The 17,162-nt window shown below is 45.8% G+C and overlaps 1 protein-coding gene across 3 annotated transcripts in view; it reads right to left on the bottom strand.

Moving 5' to 3' along the window:
• Positions 1-15,657, bottom strand: part of TECPR1 (tectonin beta-propeller repeat containing 1) — a 38,708-nt gene extending 23,051 nt beyond the window's left edge. The window contains exons 1-7 of one of the 3 annotated variants that reach the window (XM_073362138.1): positions 15,460-15,657; positions 9,894-10,126; positions 6,466-6,648; positions 5,879-6,001; positions 4,829-4,954; positions 1,550-1,724; positions 1,357-1,457 (exon numbers count right to left, since the gene is read on the bottom strand). In XM_073362138.1, coding sequence (XP_073218239.1) covers positions 1,357-1,457; positions 1,550-1,724; positions 4,829-4,954; positions 5,879-6,001; positions 6,466-6,648; positions 9,894-10,124 — 939 coding nt within the window. In that variant the 5' untranslated portion in view covers positions 10,125-10,126; positions 15,460-15,657. The remainder of the gene's footprint in view (positions 1-1,356; positions 1,458-1,549; positions 1,725-4,828; positions 4,955-5,878; positions 6,002-6,465; positions 6,649-9,893; positions 10,127-15,459) is intronic. The other 2 variants (XM_073362136.1, XM_073362135.1) reach the window with 2 other exon arrangements.
• Between the last annotated feature and the right edge of the window lie 1,505 nt (positions 15,658-17,162).

Here is a 17,162-nt window from a genome sequence, read left to right as displayed (position 1 = left end):
TACAGAGCTTTAAATTCACCCCCTATATTATACCGGTATAAAGTCCCTGTCTAGACAAGCCTTAAGCTATACATGCTATTGTATTGTACTAATAAGGGACCTCATGTTTGTTATTTAACTTCAATAAAGTTATCATCAATAAACCCTGGAAACTACTAATTTGCAGTAAGAACCTGAGATAATTACACTCTGTTGGTGCTTAGAACCAGTGAGTTTTTCCCAAGTACAGCAGATATTTGTTATTAGTCAGCCATGCAGTATAATATAGGTAAAGAGGGTTTACTGTCATCAGAACAACAGACTATCTGGGATTTGCACAGAGACTTGAAGTTGTAAACACAATGAGCAAACACATGCACATACATGGGCATCCTAGGTAAGAAGCCAAGATTGAACCATAATTTTTGTTTTGTTTTGTTATAAAGTATAAAGTAGGGACTGAATATTGCCTTGTTCCCATAGGTGGGATTTGCTATATTCTGTCCTGGATCAGTAACAGAAAGCACTACTAGATGGAGGGATTGGTGACCTTTATACGGTCAAGTATTTTGCTAATCACCAGGTTTAGAAATACACAATAGACTTTATCACCCAAGGCTGGAGACTAATGCTTTACCTATTCTGACTACCGAACCTGCCTATTTCACAGTGTGCTGGGGCTATAAACTCTTTGGTGAAAAGGCATTTTGGTTTTGGGACTGGTATATATTTCCAAGCTTTGAATCTGTACCAGTGATCATCAGCTAGAGACAATCAAGATGCCTGTGTGAAATAAGCAGTTTTCACTCTTTCCAGGGGGCTCAAAAACCACAGCAGGGGAAATGGCTGTACATCTCTCAGTCTAGGCCTTTCTGTATTCTTCACTGTGAATTCCACACTGTGCCTTGCTCCTTGCCTCCAGTTTCTTTTCATATCCCCGTTATCGCTACATGCCACTCTACTGGCCATGTTCAGATGTAATACATGACAACCATCACTGAGCAGCTGTAAAGGAGTCCCAGCCTTGGGTTGTGAAACTTCCTCTTACACTCATTTGCTGCTGCTTGACTTGAGTTTGGCCTATTGTGTATAACATTATCCTAAATGGGCAGCAGCATGCTGTCGAGCTGGAACCTATTTCTGTTCTGGGAGAGTGACTGAGCAGCCTTCTCAGAGACATTCACACACCCGTATGCCTCTTGGTGGTTCAGTCACTAAGAGCCACAGAGCACACCTGCAATTTTGGGGCACTGGAACTTATCCAGCAAAGGGAGCAAGAGATCCCAAATCACTGACATTTCATAAGCTTGCATAGAAGAATAACATACTGTAAATGTACAGGGAAGAGAACCAGAAATGTAGCTCCAGGCCTCTTACTTTTCTGTCTTTAGTAACCGCCCACACCACATTTACACCCACAGAGATGTGCAGGATCCCATTTTCAGAGCTTGGGGGTTCCACAATTGTCCAAGAAATTCCTGCCAAGTAAAACAAGGAGACATTGTTCATTAGCCTCTTGTTTTCTCTACAAATCAAAGCGACTTCCCTGCATGGCAGGATGGGGTTTTACCTTGAGGATTATTTCTATCAATCCCTTCTCTCACAATAGCTTGCCCCTCCCAAAGTGTTGCCCATAGGAGGTCATATGGTCCACAGCTGATCTGTACTGCTTCTCCGGGGGTGGCTATTAAGGACCACCAGGAGCCTTCTGGATTGTGGTGGCAAACGTCTTCTCTATACCATACCTAGGATAGACACAAAAGCCTTAGAAAAATGCTACCCTAATATAAACAATCAGAACTTTTCGGGCAAACAGATGTCCAGCCTGACAGAAAGGAGAGAACCATTCTTCTCTAGCCAAGGCTCCTTTTATAGCATTTGAACTCTCACCTTTAAGTGGCATTAGTTGAGTAGATTATACAGCTGCAGACCATTTCCCTGTGTATCAAGGGAGGAGGCTTTTCTATAGACTAGCTTTTATGACGCAAGCCAATTTGGACTGGGCCCATGATCTCTTACCACACGATCTGTGTGGTTTTTCAACATTCGGAGCAGTTAAATATAATTCAAGGCACATTAAATAAACTTAGAACCATTGAATCGTATGCTAAGAATCCTTCTTCCTTAGGAAAATATGCAGCATTCACACACCCAGGTTACTGCTATACATAAAAAGTCATGATTTGGCATTAACTGTAATGAGCTATCCATTTAGACAGACACCGTTTGTGTAAGGGCCAATACCTCACCACCTTCATAACCTTTGATGGTGTCCAGCCCAACATTTACAAACAGCAGAGAGAACATGCCACTTTAAGGGTTTTGTACTTCCCAGTCCTGGTCTCTCACATGTGTTTCTCCACCTTATGTTTGAGAGAACTTGGTGGGAAGGTTCAATATGGAGAGAGCACAGAGCATTCTTAGGCTGATATTCTCTCCTTGTGGTGGACAGTGAGCACAGCCCCACATGTATTAACAACATTTTGCTTTGGCAGGACTTCCACTTTGGGGAACCCAAAGCACTTTAATGTTAATTAAATAAGCCTGTAAGGCAGGGAGCTATCATTTCCACATGGGGAAACTGAGGCACAGGGAGTTTTGGTTTTTTAAGTGACTTGCCCAATGCTACACAGCCAGTCAGTGGAAAAATGTGAGTAGACCCTAAGAGTATTTGTTATAGCCACTAGTCTACACTCTCTCAAACATCTAAAGTTACTTCTAGACCTGTTAAGACACAAGTTAGGGATAGACCATGGCTAGAAGGATGGCAGCTAAGACATGTACCTAAGAGTGAAGGATGGAAATCCTTACAGCATGGGGAAGGATAAAACAGACTTCATTGTGGGCCTAAGAACAGGATGGGAGATACATACTCTTTTTGTCATTTAATATTATACAAAGTAAAACCTTGCCAAGGCTGCATTCCAAGACTACCCTATTGACAGCTCAGGAAGGTTTAACCCATTAAGCAAGCTGAACTTTTCCCTTTCCCTATTCAACGCAAGAAAGGGTGAGCAAAATTGGATCCTTTCTATGGGTTCATTTTTCCACACTGAAGAAACACTCACCTATGACACAGCACCTCTAAACTTTCCCTCTCTATTTTGATATTAAGCAGCATCAGTCAACAGCCTATCACAGAAAGGGTTCTATTTCCATGTCCCCTGTCAGCCGTGCCAAACAGCAAAGATCCTGACTAGCGTATGAAGGCAATGCTTTAGCTTGCAGCACATCTGTCTGGGCTTAAACACTGAGATTCACAGCCACCTAGTCAATTGTGATCTGGCCTTCAGATATCATCCCCCATCCCCGCAACCTCATCACCAGAAGCAAGCTTCTTATGGACCAGGACCCATCAACGCAAAGTGGTACCAGACCCTTACCATAACAACAGATGCAAAACCTGCAGGTATATCTCCACTGCTATGATGATAAATACCTACCTGCAACACACCTTCCAAGAAGCACAGGTCCTACACATGTCTGTCATATGTGGTGTACCTCATCCAGTGCACTAAATGCCCCAAAAACAACTAGAAGGGTAAAACCAAACAATCACTATGCTCTCAAATGAACTCTCACATAAAAATGATAGAAGAAAAAAAAACACCACATTAAAGGGCGAACATTTTTCACAAAATGATCACTCCATATCTGACCTCTCAGTCCTTGTCCTCAATGGAAACCTGCACAACACCTTCAAAAGATGAACCTGGGAGCTCAAATTCATAACTTTGCTAGATACTAAAAATCATGGTCTTAATATTAGGGTATGGCTACGCTTGCAGAGCACTTTGAGTTAAACCAGCGTTCGTAGAGTGCAGCAGGGAAAGCGCTGCAGTCTGTCCACACTGACAGCTTCAAGCACGCTGGTGTGGCCACATCTGCGGCACTTGCAGCAGCATTGGGAGCAGTGCATTATGGGCAGCTATCCCAGCATGCAAGTGACTGTAACGTGCTTTCCAAATGGGGGGGTGGGGTGGGGTGGAGTGTGACAGGGTGTGTGTTGTGTGTATATGGGGGGAGAGAGAGTGGATTTTGGGGGGCTGAGAGCATGTTAGTATGCTGTCTTGTAAGTGCAGACAGCAGCAGACCCCCGTCACCCCCTGCGCCTCTCTCCCACACACAGCATTCCACACTAATGGCTTGCTTTGTCTCAGAGCAGATAAGCAGCCGACTGTCAGAAATGGAGCTTTCAAAGGGCATTTCTGCATTCCTACAGTGATTCAGAAAACAATGACAAGAGTGGCCACTTGACTTAAGGGGATTATGGGACATTTCCGGAGGCTGGTCAGAGCGCAGTAATGCAACACCTCGTCCACACTGGCGCTGCGGCGCTCCAGCGGGGGCGCAGCAAACGTTATTCCACTCGCCGAGGTGGAGTACCAGCAGCGCTGTAGCCGCGGAGTCAGAGCGCTCTACGTGCCTTGCCAGTGTGGACAGGTAGTGAGCTAGTGCGCCCGGGGCTCCTTTATTGCAAGTGTAGTCAAGCCCAAAGAAACTGGATTGATGCCTCAGTACAACTACCTGTGACCCATTAACATCCTCTTTTTGCCTGATGACAGAGGTTTTAATGGGCCACTTCACCTTGAAAGGTCTCTTAGAATATGTGTTAACTACGAATGCTAAACCATCTGTTCCACCTTGTATTTAGTGGTGACACTCAGAGTACCTTTCCCAGCCCTGAAGAAGAGCTCTGTGTAGTTCCAAAGCTTGTCTATCTCCCCAACAGAAGTTGGCCCAATAAAAGATATTACCTCATCCACCTTGTCTCTCTAATACCCTGGGACCAACATGGCTACAAAACCACTGCAGATAAGGAATACACACACACACACACAAGTTATACCCTTCCTTGTAAGGACACCGCCCAGACCGATAACCGGCCCATGGGCTCGTCAGTGATTTCCCATCCTCCAATGGAGATATCGTTGAAAGGATCTGGCAACTGATTAGGATCATCATGGGATGTTATCTAAAGCAAAGAGAGGGAGAAAAATTTAGAGAGCAGAAGTAGAAGGAGACCTGACCCCACATATACCTGCTGGCTATTTGGTGCACTCTGGTATGAGGGACTTATCTAATTTTCTAGCAGACAAATCTTTGCATCACAAAGCCACCACCTGGATGCCAAATGGTTAGGCATAGAGGATGGACTCCCTCTCTCACTCATGGATGCTTCTTCAGATCAGACAGGGTGGGGCCACATTTGTGGAGCAGCATGGAAGAAGCCTGCACTCTTGCTGCTGGGGCTGTTCTTATGTAAAGCCATAGACTTTTGCTCCCACACCTGTCAATCCAGCATTACAGTCACTAAAATAAATAATCTATGTTTTTGTGTGTACTCTCATTAGTGCATGCAAACAGCAATCACACATGCCTGTAGGGCAGACAGCGAGTGGACTGACACCAAATGGCTGCCATGTACTGGGAAAAGTCCTGTTAAAAATGGAGCATGTTTTTTCATCACGTAGCATTAGCTGCCTGTGGACAAGTGATCAGAATTCCTCTCTCTGCCTATGTCTCCATACACAAGATTGTGAATCAACACATGTCATATCCCAGACAAAGATCTGAGGGCTGGATTGAAGTGCTTTATGTTAGAAAAGAAAAAAAATTCAAAGCTATGGTGGAAATTTTCAAAGGCACCTAAAATAAATCCAACTGAATTTCAATGGGATTTGGGCACCTAATTTCCTTATGTTCCTTTGAAAAATTCCAGCCTTGAATTTGTAATGCTTGAGAGAGGTGCTAGATCAGCAGCTGCAGAGTCCAAGGTCCTATCTTTGCTGACAGCACACACCACAGTGACAGCAGTGCAAACTTCCCCACTCTCATGTCATCACTTCGTTCATATACACTTGCGTTAATAAATAAAAAAACAAACATAGAAAGAGACCTTTGCCCAAGTGTCTCGTGACTTGTATCTCCTGTATCTGATCCACCTCCTACGTCGGACACAGGAATTCCATTTCTTATCCTTTGTGTAGGTAGCTGGGAAGTCAATGGCATACGTCCAACCCTAAAAACAGAGGTTCCTTTCATAAAGATTGGGAGCAGATGGCTACAGTAAATAGTAGCTCAGAACAATTCTTCACAAGGATCACTCCTACAAACATAATACAAATTACTTTGCACATACATAGGGGCTTTTATCTTCTAACTCTATAGACATTCATGAACTATTTCTCAACTCCTCTGCGCAATGCATACAGGACAAATAAGATATAGAAAAGCATTTTACTTTTGTTATAATAAAGATGTTATAGTGAATAACAGCATCCAATTGCTAGCACTTCAAGGCCTGATCCAAAGCCCGTTGAAGTGAACGGACAGACTCCCTTTGGTTTCAACAGCCCTTGAAAAAGATGCCTCCAACACTATACTATAGCGATCTCCATTCCCAGCTGTGGGAAGATGGGAGGTGCCTCTACTTTTACAGAGTGGATTCCCAGAATGGATCCCTTGCCGGTATTGTTCACCTACCCCTTTCTCTGTTGGTTCCCCTCCAATATTTTCATCCACATACCAGTCAGACTCCCATTCCCAGTGCGGCGATGGCAGTGTGAAACTGTCAAGCTGCTGATGTTTTAGCCCGCTCACGTCGCTCCATTGCCAGCGATCACTGGGCATTAATTTCTCACAAAAGCCACCAACCGGATTCCAACGCTGCCAGAAAGGAGAAAAATTGCACAGGTCAAGTCTTTAAGGTCATGTAACCTTGGGGGCCTCGGGGATGTTCAGATGTTCCACACCTCAAGAGAAATGATCCACTCGGGAAACAAGAAGGCATCCAAACACTGGCTACTGGCTAATATCTTTGGAGGGAGTATCTTTCAGATACCAGCTACTGGCTCATACACTCTTTAAAGAGTGTGTCCTTCCTTTAATGCCAGTGCTAAGGAGGACAAGGTGGATGAGATCATATCTTTTATTGGACCAACTTCTATTGATCAGAGAGACAAGCTTTCGAGCTTACACAGAGCTCTTCTTCAGGCTTGTCTTTCTCACCTTCAGAAATTGGTCCAATAAAAGATATTACCTCACCCACCTTGTCTGTCTAATATCCTGGGACTGACATGGCTACAATTACACTGAATAACGCTACGGGGGAAAGTTACTGCCGGCAAATGCACGATCTTCTCTTCATTTTACAAGCATGTGGTGGGTGTCATTCTAATTGATGCCATTCAATTGTTCACTCTATTACCAAAGATCATGGAATAATAAACAATAAGATGCACCATCAAGTGTTCCCATTCACATACTAGAAAGCATTATTGATTGGGGGACCGTCTGCAGCATTTCATTTCTAGCATACTGGTCCAAGTTCAGCTCGGCCTGGTAGCCAATAAAGGCCACCACATCAGACAGCCATCAAGTGGCCATGGATTATGGGGCCTTAGTCCAATTCCTAATGGAAAGGTGACTCAGGGTATGTCTACAATGCAATTAAAAACACATGCCTGCCCCGTGCCAGTGGACTTGGGCTTGTGGCGCTCAGGCTAAGGGGCTGTTTAACTGTGGTGTAGATGTTTGGGCTTGGGCTGCAGCCTGAGCTCTCTGATCATCCCATCTTGCAGCGTCCTAGCACCTGGGCTCCAGCCCGAGCCCAAACATCTGCACCACAGTTAAACAGGCCCTTAGCCCAAGTCAGCTGGCATGGTACAGCTGCGAGTTTTTAATTGCAGTATAGACATACCCTAAGACTTTGTCTACCCTAGAAAGGGTTTGCCAGTATTCCTCTACAGACACTCCCCGGGTTACGCAATCGTTCCGGAACGCCTTGCATAACTCGAATTTTGCATCAGTCAGAAACGTATACCCGACTGTTACGCAAAAAAACAACAATAATAAACAACCTCTTATTTCTAGCTTACGGGACTTTTTCCAGGTTTCAGAGTAACAGCTGTGTTAGTCTGTATTCGCAAAAAGAAAAGGAGTACTTGTGGCACCTTAGAGACTAACCAATTTATTTGAGCATAAGCTTTCGTGAGCTACAGCTCAATTTGCGAAAGTCGGGTCTTGCGTAACCAGGTACACGTCTGTACCAGTAAACCCTCCTAGTGGAGATACAGCGAATAACAGCAATTCTTTTGCTCGTTTAGCTTACACCAGTTCTCCTAATGAAATAAACCAGTGGTTTTCAAACTTTTTCCATCTGCAGACCCCCAAAAAATTTCAAATTGAGGTGCAGACCCCTTTGGAAATTCAACCTGCAGTCCACAGACCCCTACCATAGATGTCTTAGACTGAAAACTGACTGAACACTGACTGAACAGAATTCAACTATAAATGTTACATGGGCTTGGCACAGCATCTGATGCAGCATAAGAAAGGGCAGTAAACTGTGGGTTTCTATGGTAACAACACTTCCAAGTTTTGCCCTGTAGGTGGGGATATTCACATACTTTTGATTGATCCTTAGAGGTGTCCCCCCAGGTCAGAAGCTGACCTGCCACGTTGCTCTCTACACTGACTTTGGTTTCCAATGCTGTCAAACCTGCCCAAGTTCACTTACATAATAATAATAAAAATTTTGAAGGACCACACACAGCCCAGTGCTTTAAAAAGAAACAAAACAAAAAAATCCCCACAACAAAGAACCTTAATCAAATAAAATTGCCACGAAGTTTTACCCAACTTGCTCTCCCTCAGTGACCTTGGGCTAGTCCACAGCCACTCCCTTGTCTGGTGTAAGACCTCTTATGTGCAGAGATCGTAAACGATTCAAGATGTTTCAATATTGGTTATAGTGTATACAATATTATTAGGCTAAACTCCTTTGCACATTCTTTATCCATTATTCAAGGTCTGATAGCTATGACTTTTTTAGTTTGTTCCCACAGAAAAGTTTCACATCTCCGATTTCTATTTTTCATGGTTTAGACCAAACAAAGGGAAGAACGCACAATTTACAACCCAGATAACGCATATTTAACTGAGATCATTTAAAATGTTTTCATAAAAGGAGGAATGTTCTAAAATACATTCCATAAGATACAATGCATAATTATATCAATGTTAGACAAAATATAAAAAGGTCAGGAAAATATGCCTTCCCCTGCTTAAATATAAACACAGCACTCTATACTACATTTATCTAGTAATACCTTAGAAAGCAAGAGAAACGAGAAAAAAATCCTTTGTTTGTAGCTCTAGAATGATTTTACTAAATACTGTATATGAAATGGGGGGGGTTTTGGGGGGGGAGGGCTGTTTGTTTCTTTTAAGAAAAGCAATTAATGAATTCACTCTGTTGAAACATCCGTTACAGAGAAGCCCTATAAAATGTGACAATAACATTTTTTACAGGTTTTTTTAAAAAGACATGGTTGATTTTAATAGGGAATTGTATCTGGGGAATTTTTTTTTAACCTATAGAAATGAAAACATTATCTAAATAACTCTATAGGCTTTGTTAGTGTTAAGTTCCACGTGACTTTTTCATAAGGGAACGGGTATTGCTCACTGATGGAACTAAAACATCAGACTTAGAGATTGAATGACCCCCAACTGGGATGGCCGGTGCTCAAGAGGACACTATTTTCAAGGGGAAGAAAGAGGAAGGATTTAGGGGGACATTTAGGATCTGCTCTTCAGAAATACGCATCGGGGATTAAAACAAATGAATAAATAAATAAATACAATCCCTGAATGCTCAGGATGGTTCACAGTACCCAGAGAAGGGAGAACTCCACCCAAAGCTAGGGATTCCTTCCCTAGCTGCCACATTCACTTTGAACCCCAAATATGAGGTTCCTCTTGTCTGCTCTTACATTTACACATTACACAACAACCAACCTTACTACTGGACCACAGATCAGTCTGGACAAGTAACCAGATCTCTCACTGCCAACCCTCTCTGAAAAGCACATGGCAAGTTTAACAGATGTGCTCATGACTTTACATACCTGATTCTCATAAGTTTCTTCCTGGTATCTGATTGGAACATCACTTGAGAATACGTAGGCATATACCTGGTGATCACAAGCTATTCCCCAGCAGCAATGTTTGATAGCAGAGACTCGTTTGAATTCCAGCTGTCTGTCTTTACAGAGCTCCCAGTACTGGCCGGCTGTAGAAAGAGTGTAAACCCTCCCAAAGATATCAACTGCCCACAAGAGGGAGTTGGGCGTAGCCATAGCTGAAAGGCAAAGGAAGAGGTATTAATGCAGAGGCTAATTTTTAAGAGGTGGGTTCAAACCCCACTCCCAGTCCAACAGACCCAGAAACTGAACTGAATATTGTGGGCCCCTCGCCAATGATACTAAACTTGAGAACAAAGGATGATATTTTCAAAGGAGCTTAAGGGACTCATCCATCCAAATCCCATTACCTTTCAATGAGAGTTGGATACCTAACTGTCTTAGGCTCCTTTGGAAATCCCAGCCTAGGGGATACCAACTGGAATCTACATTGCAAACCCTTCCAACACAATTAGCAGCAACAATCTCAGGCCAGGAAGAAAAGCCAAAGGTCAAATGGATACATGGGGCCTGAACTGCTCTCACCCCAGAAGAGGGACCTCCAGGACTGGGCTAAGGCACATTAACTAGGCAGCATGGTGGAGTTTGTGTTGCTACTGCTCTCTGGCTAAAGAGAAGATTTCACTCTCCCAAGCTGTACGCATTCGGTGTCCAGGACCACACAAAGTCACAGGAACACCTCATCAGTCTCCTCCTGGCACTGGCTGAGATGGCCTCCATCAATCCAGGAAGAGGAAGCTCGACAGGGAGATTCTCTGTGACTGTGTTGCTTACTTTCAGTTCCTACTTGTCTCTGGGCAGCATTCCTCTGGAGCCTTCATGGAGCAGTAGGGGCTGTCCAGGGTTCTCTGCTGGGTGATCCAGAGTTCCCCCATAGAATCATAGAAGTGTAGGACTGGAAGGGACCTCAAGAGGTCATCTAGCCCAGTCCCCTGCATTTTGAACCTTTGACCCCCCCCCCATCCCATTCCTGGTTGATCATTTGGTGTCTTACAAACTCTTGTTTTCTGGGCTCTGTGGCCCCTCTCTCAACTGAGGAGGCAGACCTTTTGTCCTTGTAAGGGGATACTGGTCCTTTAAGGCCAAAGAATGTAGCTACCCTGTTCCATGTGTCCAGGGAAGAAAAATGAAGCCATCACTGGAAGAGACAAAAATGATCCCCAGAGCAGTTAGTGCTGGGGAGAGGAAAGGCCTAGGGCTATCCCAGAACACTGTTCCTTTAAGGGTCTGTGACCAGGAGCTTTGCAGTGAGTGGGGCAAGGCTCCAGTGTCTCCTAGCCAACACAGACAGGTGTTTGGGGTTATTACACTCACCTGGGAGAAGCAAGAGACTGATTAGTTGACTGTGTGGGAAACTCAAAAGAGGATCCAAAGCCAGGCTAGTGGAAGAACCTAGGTGGGGGCTGTGAATAGCTAAACTGGAGCAGAGAGTCTACAGTCCCGGACTGAAAACAGTCCCAAGAAGGAGGATTGGGAGACCTTGAATCTGAGGGGTGAGCAGAAAGGGGCCCTTTGGAAAGCTGAATGACATTTAATAAGTTAGACCCCCAAGTCAGGGGAATATTGTTTCAAAGGCTATGGGTGTGACTGGATTATTCTGGGAATTTGGAGGGAAACTGAAGCAGGGTGCGCAGTAGACCTCCCCAGGTCATGGGCAGGATGTTCTGGGATGGCACCTGTCTACAGTCTGACATGGAATTCTAACAGGCCAGCACTAAGTTTATTTCAAGAAGGATAAAGACTTATTTCTGTGGGCATGTGCATCTCCCACCCCTGGAGAAACAGTGGCGAGAACTCAGAGCCACTCACTCTATGGGAAAGGTGGGATTCACCTATGGGAACTGCTAACCCAATTTTTTTTTCCTGTTGTGTAAAGTGATACGCAGGCAGGAAGCAAAGGGGAGAAGAAAGCAAAGCCCAAAACAAGGAGAGGAAAAGAGAAAGCACTGCTTGGAAGCAGCAGACGCTATTGTTTCTTTGCCTGTGAAAGGGCAACTTGCTCTCACGGGAGCCTAAGGAAACTAGCCTGCTCGCCTTCTAACCAGTAACTAATAGTGATGGAGGCATGCTGACTAGTACCACTCTATTGTGTCTAATGGGACATAAAGTTGCACAGAGTAGAGACAAACATGTATCAGCCAAGGGGGAAGAGATGAAGGGCAAAGTTCTCCTGTTAGTTACAGCAGCACGACTCCAACTGAGTCCAAGAGGTTACCCTGCTGCTAGAGAAGCTCTCTCTAGGTTTTAGATTATGCCTAACTTTTGCAAGAGTAGCTGCATTGATACGGACCCCAAGTGCAGACATGCATCAGCCCAGGTGTGGCATCTTCATACGTAGTCTAGCCTGTCTTTCTGGGGATCTTAATCTGAGCCCAGACCTCCCTCTCTGGTTGTAGCTCATCATCGCTACTATTTGTCATGAGCTGGAGACGTTCAGAGAAGCTGCAGTGATGAGGGCCATAGAGGTACTTACCATAAAACAGACAGAAGGATAACCTTGTGTTTAAGGTGCAGCTCTAGGAAATGGGTGATGTGTAAAACCTCCCATCTTATTTTGGGCAAGTCATTTCATCTCTGTTTCCCCATAGGTAAAATTGGGGTGATAATTATCTCACCGAGGCTTGTGTGTGTAATGTTTAAGTGCTTAGAGATCTTTGAATGGAAGGTACTGTGCAAGTATGAAGCATTATAACAACTATATGGGGATGAGGGCCAGATCTATAGCATACTGCATGCATCACTGGAAGAACAGAGCCCAAGATAAGGAGCCTTTTCAAATTAGTGTTAGAAAAATACTGCAGTGCAAGTTACATTTTCTAAGTAAGAAAATTTGAATAACTGTTGAGTAAAGCAGAATGACAAAGATAACCAGGCTAACATTCTGGGATGTAATACCAGGAGGGTCATATGTAAGACACAGGGAGTAACTGTTCTACTCTACTTGACTCTGGTGAGGCCTCAGCTGGAGTACTGTGCCCAGTTTTGGGACACTATATTTTAAGAAAGGTGTGGAGAAATGGGAGAGAGTCCAAAGAAGAGCAACAAAAGTTCTAGAAAACCTGACCTATGAGGAAGGGTTTTTAAAGATGTATAATTTTTTTTAAGTCTTGAGAAAAGAAGACTGGGGTGGGGGGACAACTTGATATGTCTTCAAATATGTTAGAGGCTGTTATAAGAAAGGAATGTGGTGTCTCCATGTCCAGTGAAGGTAGGACTAGAAATAACTGGTTTGATCTGCAGCAAAGGAGATTGAGGATAGATATTATGAAAAGTTTCTAACCATAAAGGTAGCTAAGTACTGGAATAAGCTTCCAAGAGAGATTCTGGAATCCCCATCATTGTAGGTTTGTAAGAACAGGTTAGACAAACACCTGTCAGGGGTGGTCTAGTTAAATTTGGCCCTATTGCAGGGGGATGAACTAAATGACCTCTCAAGGTCCTTTCCAACCTTACATTTCTTTGACTGATCTCAGATCCCCAACCTGCCGGATCCTGGGGGGAAAATGACTCCTCATGGATAACTCAATTAAGATATCTGCCCGGAACACAGTAGTTTGGGTTTTTTGCTGTGTGTTGTGTTTTTTTTTTTTTTTTAAAGTGGAATGCTTGGGAGTCTTAAGACAAGGAGGACAAACAAATATCAATCCAGATATGGAGGGCCCTCTGTCCAATGCTGGTTAAAGACAGCATTGAAAAGGTTCAGAAACAGGCAACGAAAGAGCTTAGCAAAATGGAGGGATCCATACACAGTGAAAGATCACAAAGATTATTAAGGCTACTTAAACCAGGAAGAAGAATTAGATGGAACTAGATTGAGGTATGCAAGAGTAAGGATAGAGGGGAAAACTAGTAGTTCCTGTTTACTCTGTGTTATTTGAGAATAAAGGGTGTGACCATGAACTGAAGGGCAACAAGTGTAAAGCCAACTGAACAAAAGACTTCAGGTAAAATTTTCACAAGTATTTACGAGTTTCAATTATTTTTGAGAATTGGATTTAGGAGTCTGTGGCATTCATTGCAGCAGTAGGTCACCAAAGCGAGAAATACTTCCTGAGTTTTCAAAGGTGCTCAGTGCCTGCAGCAGTCATTCATTACAGTGAGTACAGAGGTTACCCATTACGTGGGGCTGGGGGAGAGACCAGACCAGGACTGTGTGTAAGTCATCCATTCCTTCCCCACCCAAATTAGGACAACTAAATAGTTTAAGTAGCTATAAATATTTATGGTTAAAGTTAACATAATGATACAGGTCATTGAAAAGCCCTGCTGCAAGGCATACAGGGTTCAAGAACAATCCCTATCTGTTTGTACAATACTGAAAAATTACTTGGACTCTTCAGAGGGGGTTTTCAGCCTCTCTCTTCAGGTACTGGCCACTGGTGGAGGTGGGATGCCACCTTAGATGGATCTGTGAGCTGTGCCACTATGGATATTCTCTTGCTCCAATGTAAAATTTACACTTACAGGCTTCTCATGCATTCTCTATGAATGCACTTGACAAGTATTTCTAGGACTAATAATAAAAGGGCTCCATAATGGTCTTCCACACATTCGCTGCCTTTCATTCAAATAGATCTCAAAGCACTTTACAAACATCCCACACTATATATACAAGAATAAATCTGTTATTGAATGGCAGCTGACTGTGGGGTGGAAATAAAGCAGCTATCAGAAACATTTCACAGCCAGGGTAAAGTCTGTTGATCTGGCCCCCAGTTCATTCCATATTCCAGCCAGTGGCTGGTCACATCCCCTGACAGATGCGTAGGTCAGGAACTGCTCCTCCTGAGCGCAAAATGCCCTCTGCGTGATACTATGGGGGAGCCAAAGAGGGGTCCAGGGCTCTTTCCCAGAAATGGTGCCATACACACAAGCTTCATAGCAAAGAGGGCAATTTGCTATATGCTGCAGCAATTCTCACGTTTTCAGATGTCACCATAAGCTCCAGATGACAGCTATTCAAAGCCCCCTTTGCAAAACAAATGCCCTAGCATGACCCCAGGGCCACGGCCCTGGATTTTTTATTTATTTTTTTTGTTCCTTCCTGTTTGGTGACAAAAGCATCAGCATAAAACCTGCATAATACAAGGAAGGCTCTCTGGCACCGGCTAAACACCCGCTGTTAATTAACCCTTTCGCGGCTAGGAATGCTTCAGCGATTGCATTTATCGTGCAATTCCAGACGGGCAGAGCAGGGGCCATGAATTGCACAAGATTTGAAACAGGACAAGGGGCGCGAGCCCCACGGGAGGGGGGGGGGACGACATCCCAGCAAGCGATAAACGCGCGCCGCAGCAAGCTCTGGAGAAGAGGGTGGAAGACGTTCCCCGGGGGGAGGGACAGGCGCCAGGGCGCTGGATTCCCCAGCCTGCCCAAGAAAGCCCCGGCACCAGCCGCGGAGCTCTGATTGCCAGCCCCAGGAATAGGGGCGGTGGGGCCTGCTCCAGCCCTGGGCCCTATCCCCACCGCCTCCCAGGACCCAGCCCCTTACCGGCTCCTCCTGCAGACCCTGCACCGCCGCCGCCTCCCGCTCGAGCCGCTTCCCCCCGCCTGCGGCCCCAGCAGCCCCAAGGCACCACAGCAAGGAGGGCGGCTGCGGCTCAGGCTCCAGCAGGAAGCGCGCGCGAATGTAAGCCTCCGACCTACTGGCTGCGCGATCCCAGCTCGGATCTAAGCCCGGCAGCGATTCGCTAAGGAGTGGAGTCGGCTGGCTCCACCGCGTTCCACGGCTCGCTCTCCCCCGCCCCCTCCCGGGATGCAGGTGGGCGATGGAACCAGCCGGCTGCCCCCCCCCCCCCCACCCCACGTGGGTGGGAGATGTGTTGGCTGGCAGCTGAACACCTGGTCCCTCCATTCCCGTCCCTCCACAGGCCCAGGCCGCTGCACCCTCCCTGGAGCCACAAAGGTCAGGAGGCCCAGTGTGAGGGAGATGGTGTCCCCCGATGTGCAGTGTAGGGAGCCAGCACAATGGGTGGCATGACACCCTGATGCTGGCGCAGCACCTGGCATGCTGTCGGTGCTGGATGAATAATTCATAACAGCAGCAACTGGATTGTAATTTGCTTGGGGTAGAAACCTCATCTTCATGCCCGAGGCGCTATGCCAGTACATCCCATTGCGATACAGCACTGGAATATGGTGAAGGGTCACTAGACCCCGCCTCCCACAAAGGGTATTTGGGGATCTCTGTGGGGGAGCAGGATGAGGTCTGGGATTGCCCAGCATGTTGTACTATCCATACTAATGTCTATTCTGTTCAGGCTCTTATATCTCCCTCATCACCGTAGTGTCAGAGCACCTTCCAGTAGTTTATTGAGTGACGTAACTAAAGCACCTGGGAAATGTGGGCATCAGTCCCGCTACTTCTCACGTGTTAAGCAAGTGCTCTACCATTGAGCTAGCTCCCCAACACATCCCTTAGCATCAGCTTGAGAAGTGGTTATCCAACATTAGATGTTGGTCATCTGCACAGGTTGTCTGGCTCAGTCAAATCTGTATCAGGCAGAAGAAGATCTTTGCAACAACAACAAAAAATTGCTTCAGAAATGCGCTAGATTGAACAGAGGAATTTAAATTTGAATTAAAGCCCTGAGACCCCCTGCCCCACAGCTGAAGCCCTGAACCCCGAATGGCGTGGGTGGGGTTCCAGGAAATACTCTCTGAGAATTTAAGCCCTGGTATGATGAGACTGCCTATAATGACATGTAGCTGATCTGTGACTGCTAGAGGCAATAGCTCCAATGGCTGGTGATGGGATACTAAGTGGGGAGCACTGTTCTCTCTAAACTGTGCACGCACACAGATCCTAAACCCTGCTCACACGGCAAAACACCGCGCGCACGTTTGTCCCGCGTCCCGACTGCACATCGGTCAGGACACCCTTTGTCCCAAAATCAGGGACCACTCACCAACACTGCCAAAGTCCCGGGGCTGGCGTGGCGGTGCTTCCTGGGGCAGCTCCCGTGGAGCGCCCGCCTGCCAGCAGGAGCCTGCAGTGCGGGCAGCCCTTAGGCACAGAGGCGGAGGGGGTCTCAGTGTGCTGCACCGGCTCCCTCCTGCCCAATCAGAGCTGCGGGGGCGGGGCTTGCAGGCATCAGCAGAGGGCAGAGAACTCTCCGCCCCCCCCCCCCCCGACCCGACCCAACCCTAGGAGACAGAGGGACCTGCTGGCTTTTATGGTCTCTGTGTGCTGCC

Source organism: Lepidochelys kempii, chromosome 10, assembly GCF_965140265.1.
Source record: "Lepidochelys kempii isolate rLepKem1 chromosome 10, rLepKem1.hap2, whole genome shotgun sequence".
Taxonomy (NCBI): domain Eukaryota; kingdom Metazoa; phylum Chordata; order Testudines; family Cheloniidae; genus Lepidochelys; species Lepidochelys kempii.
The sequence above is the reverse complement of the archived record's forward strand: the minus strand, read 5'-3'. Positions and strand labels throughout refer to the sequence as shown.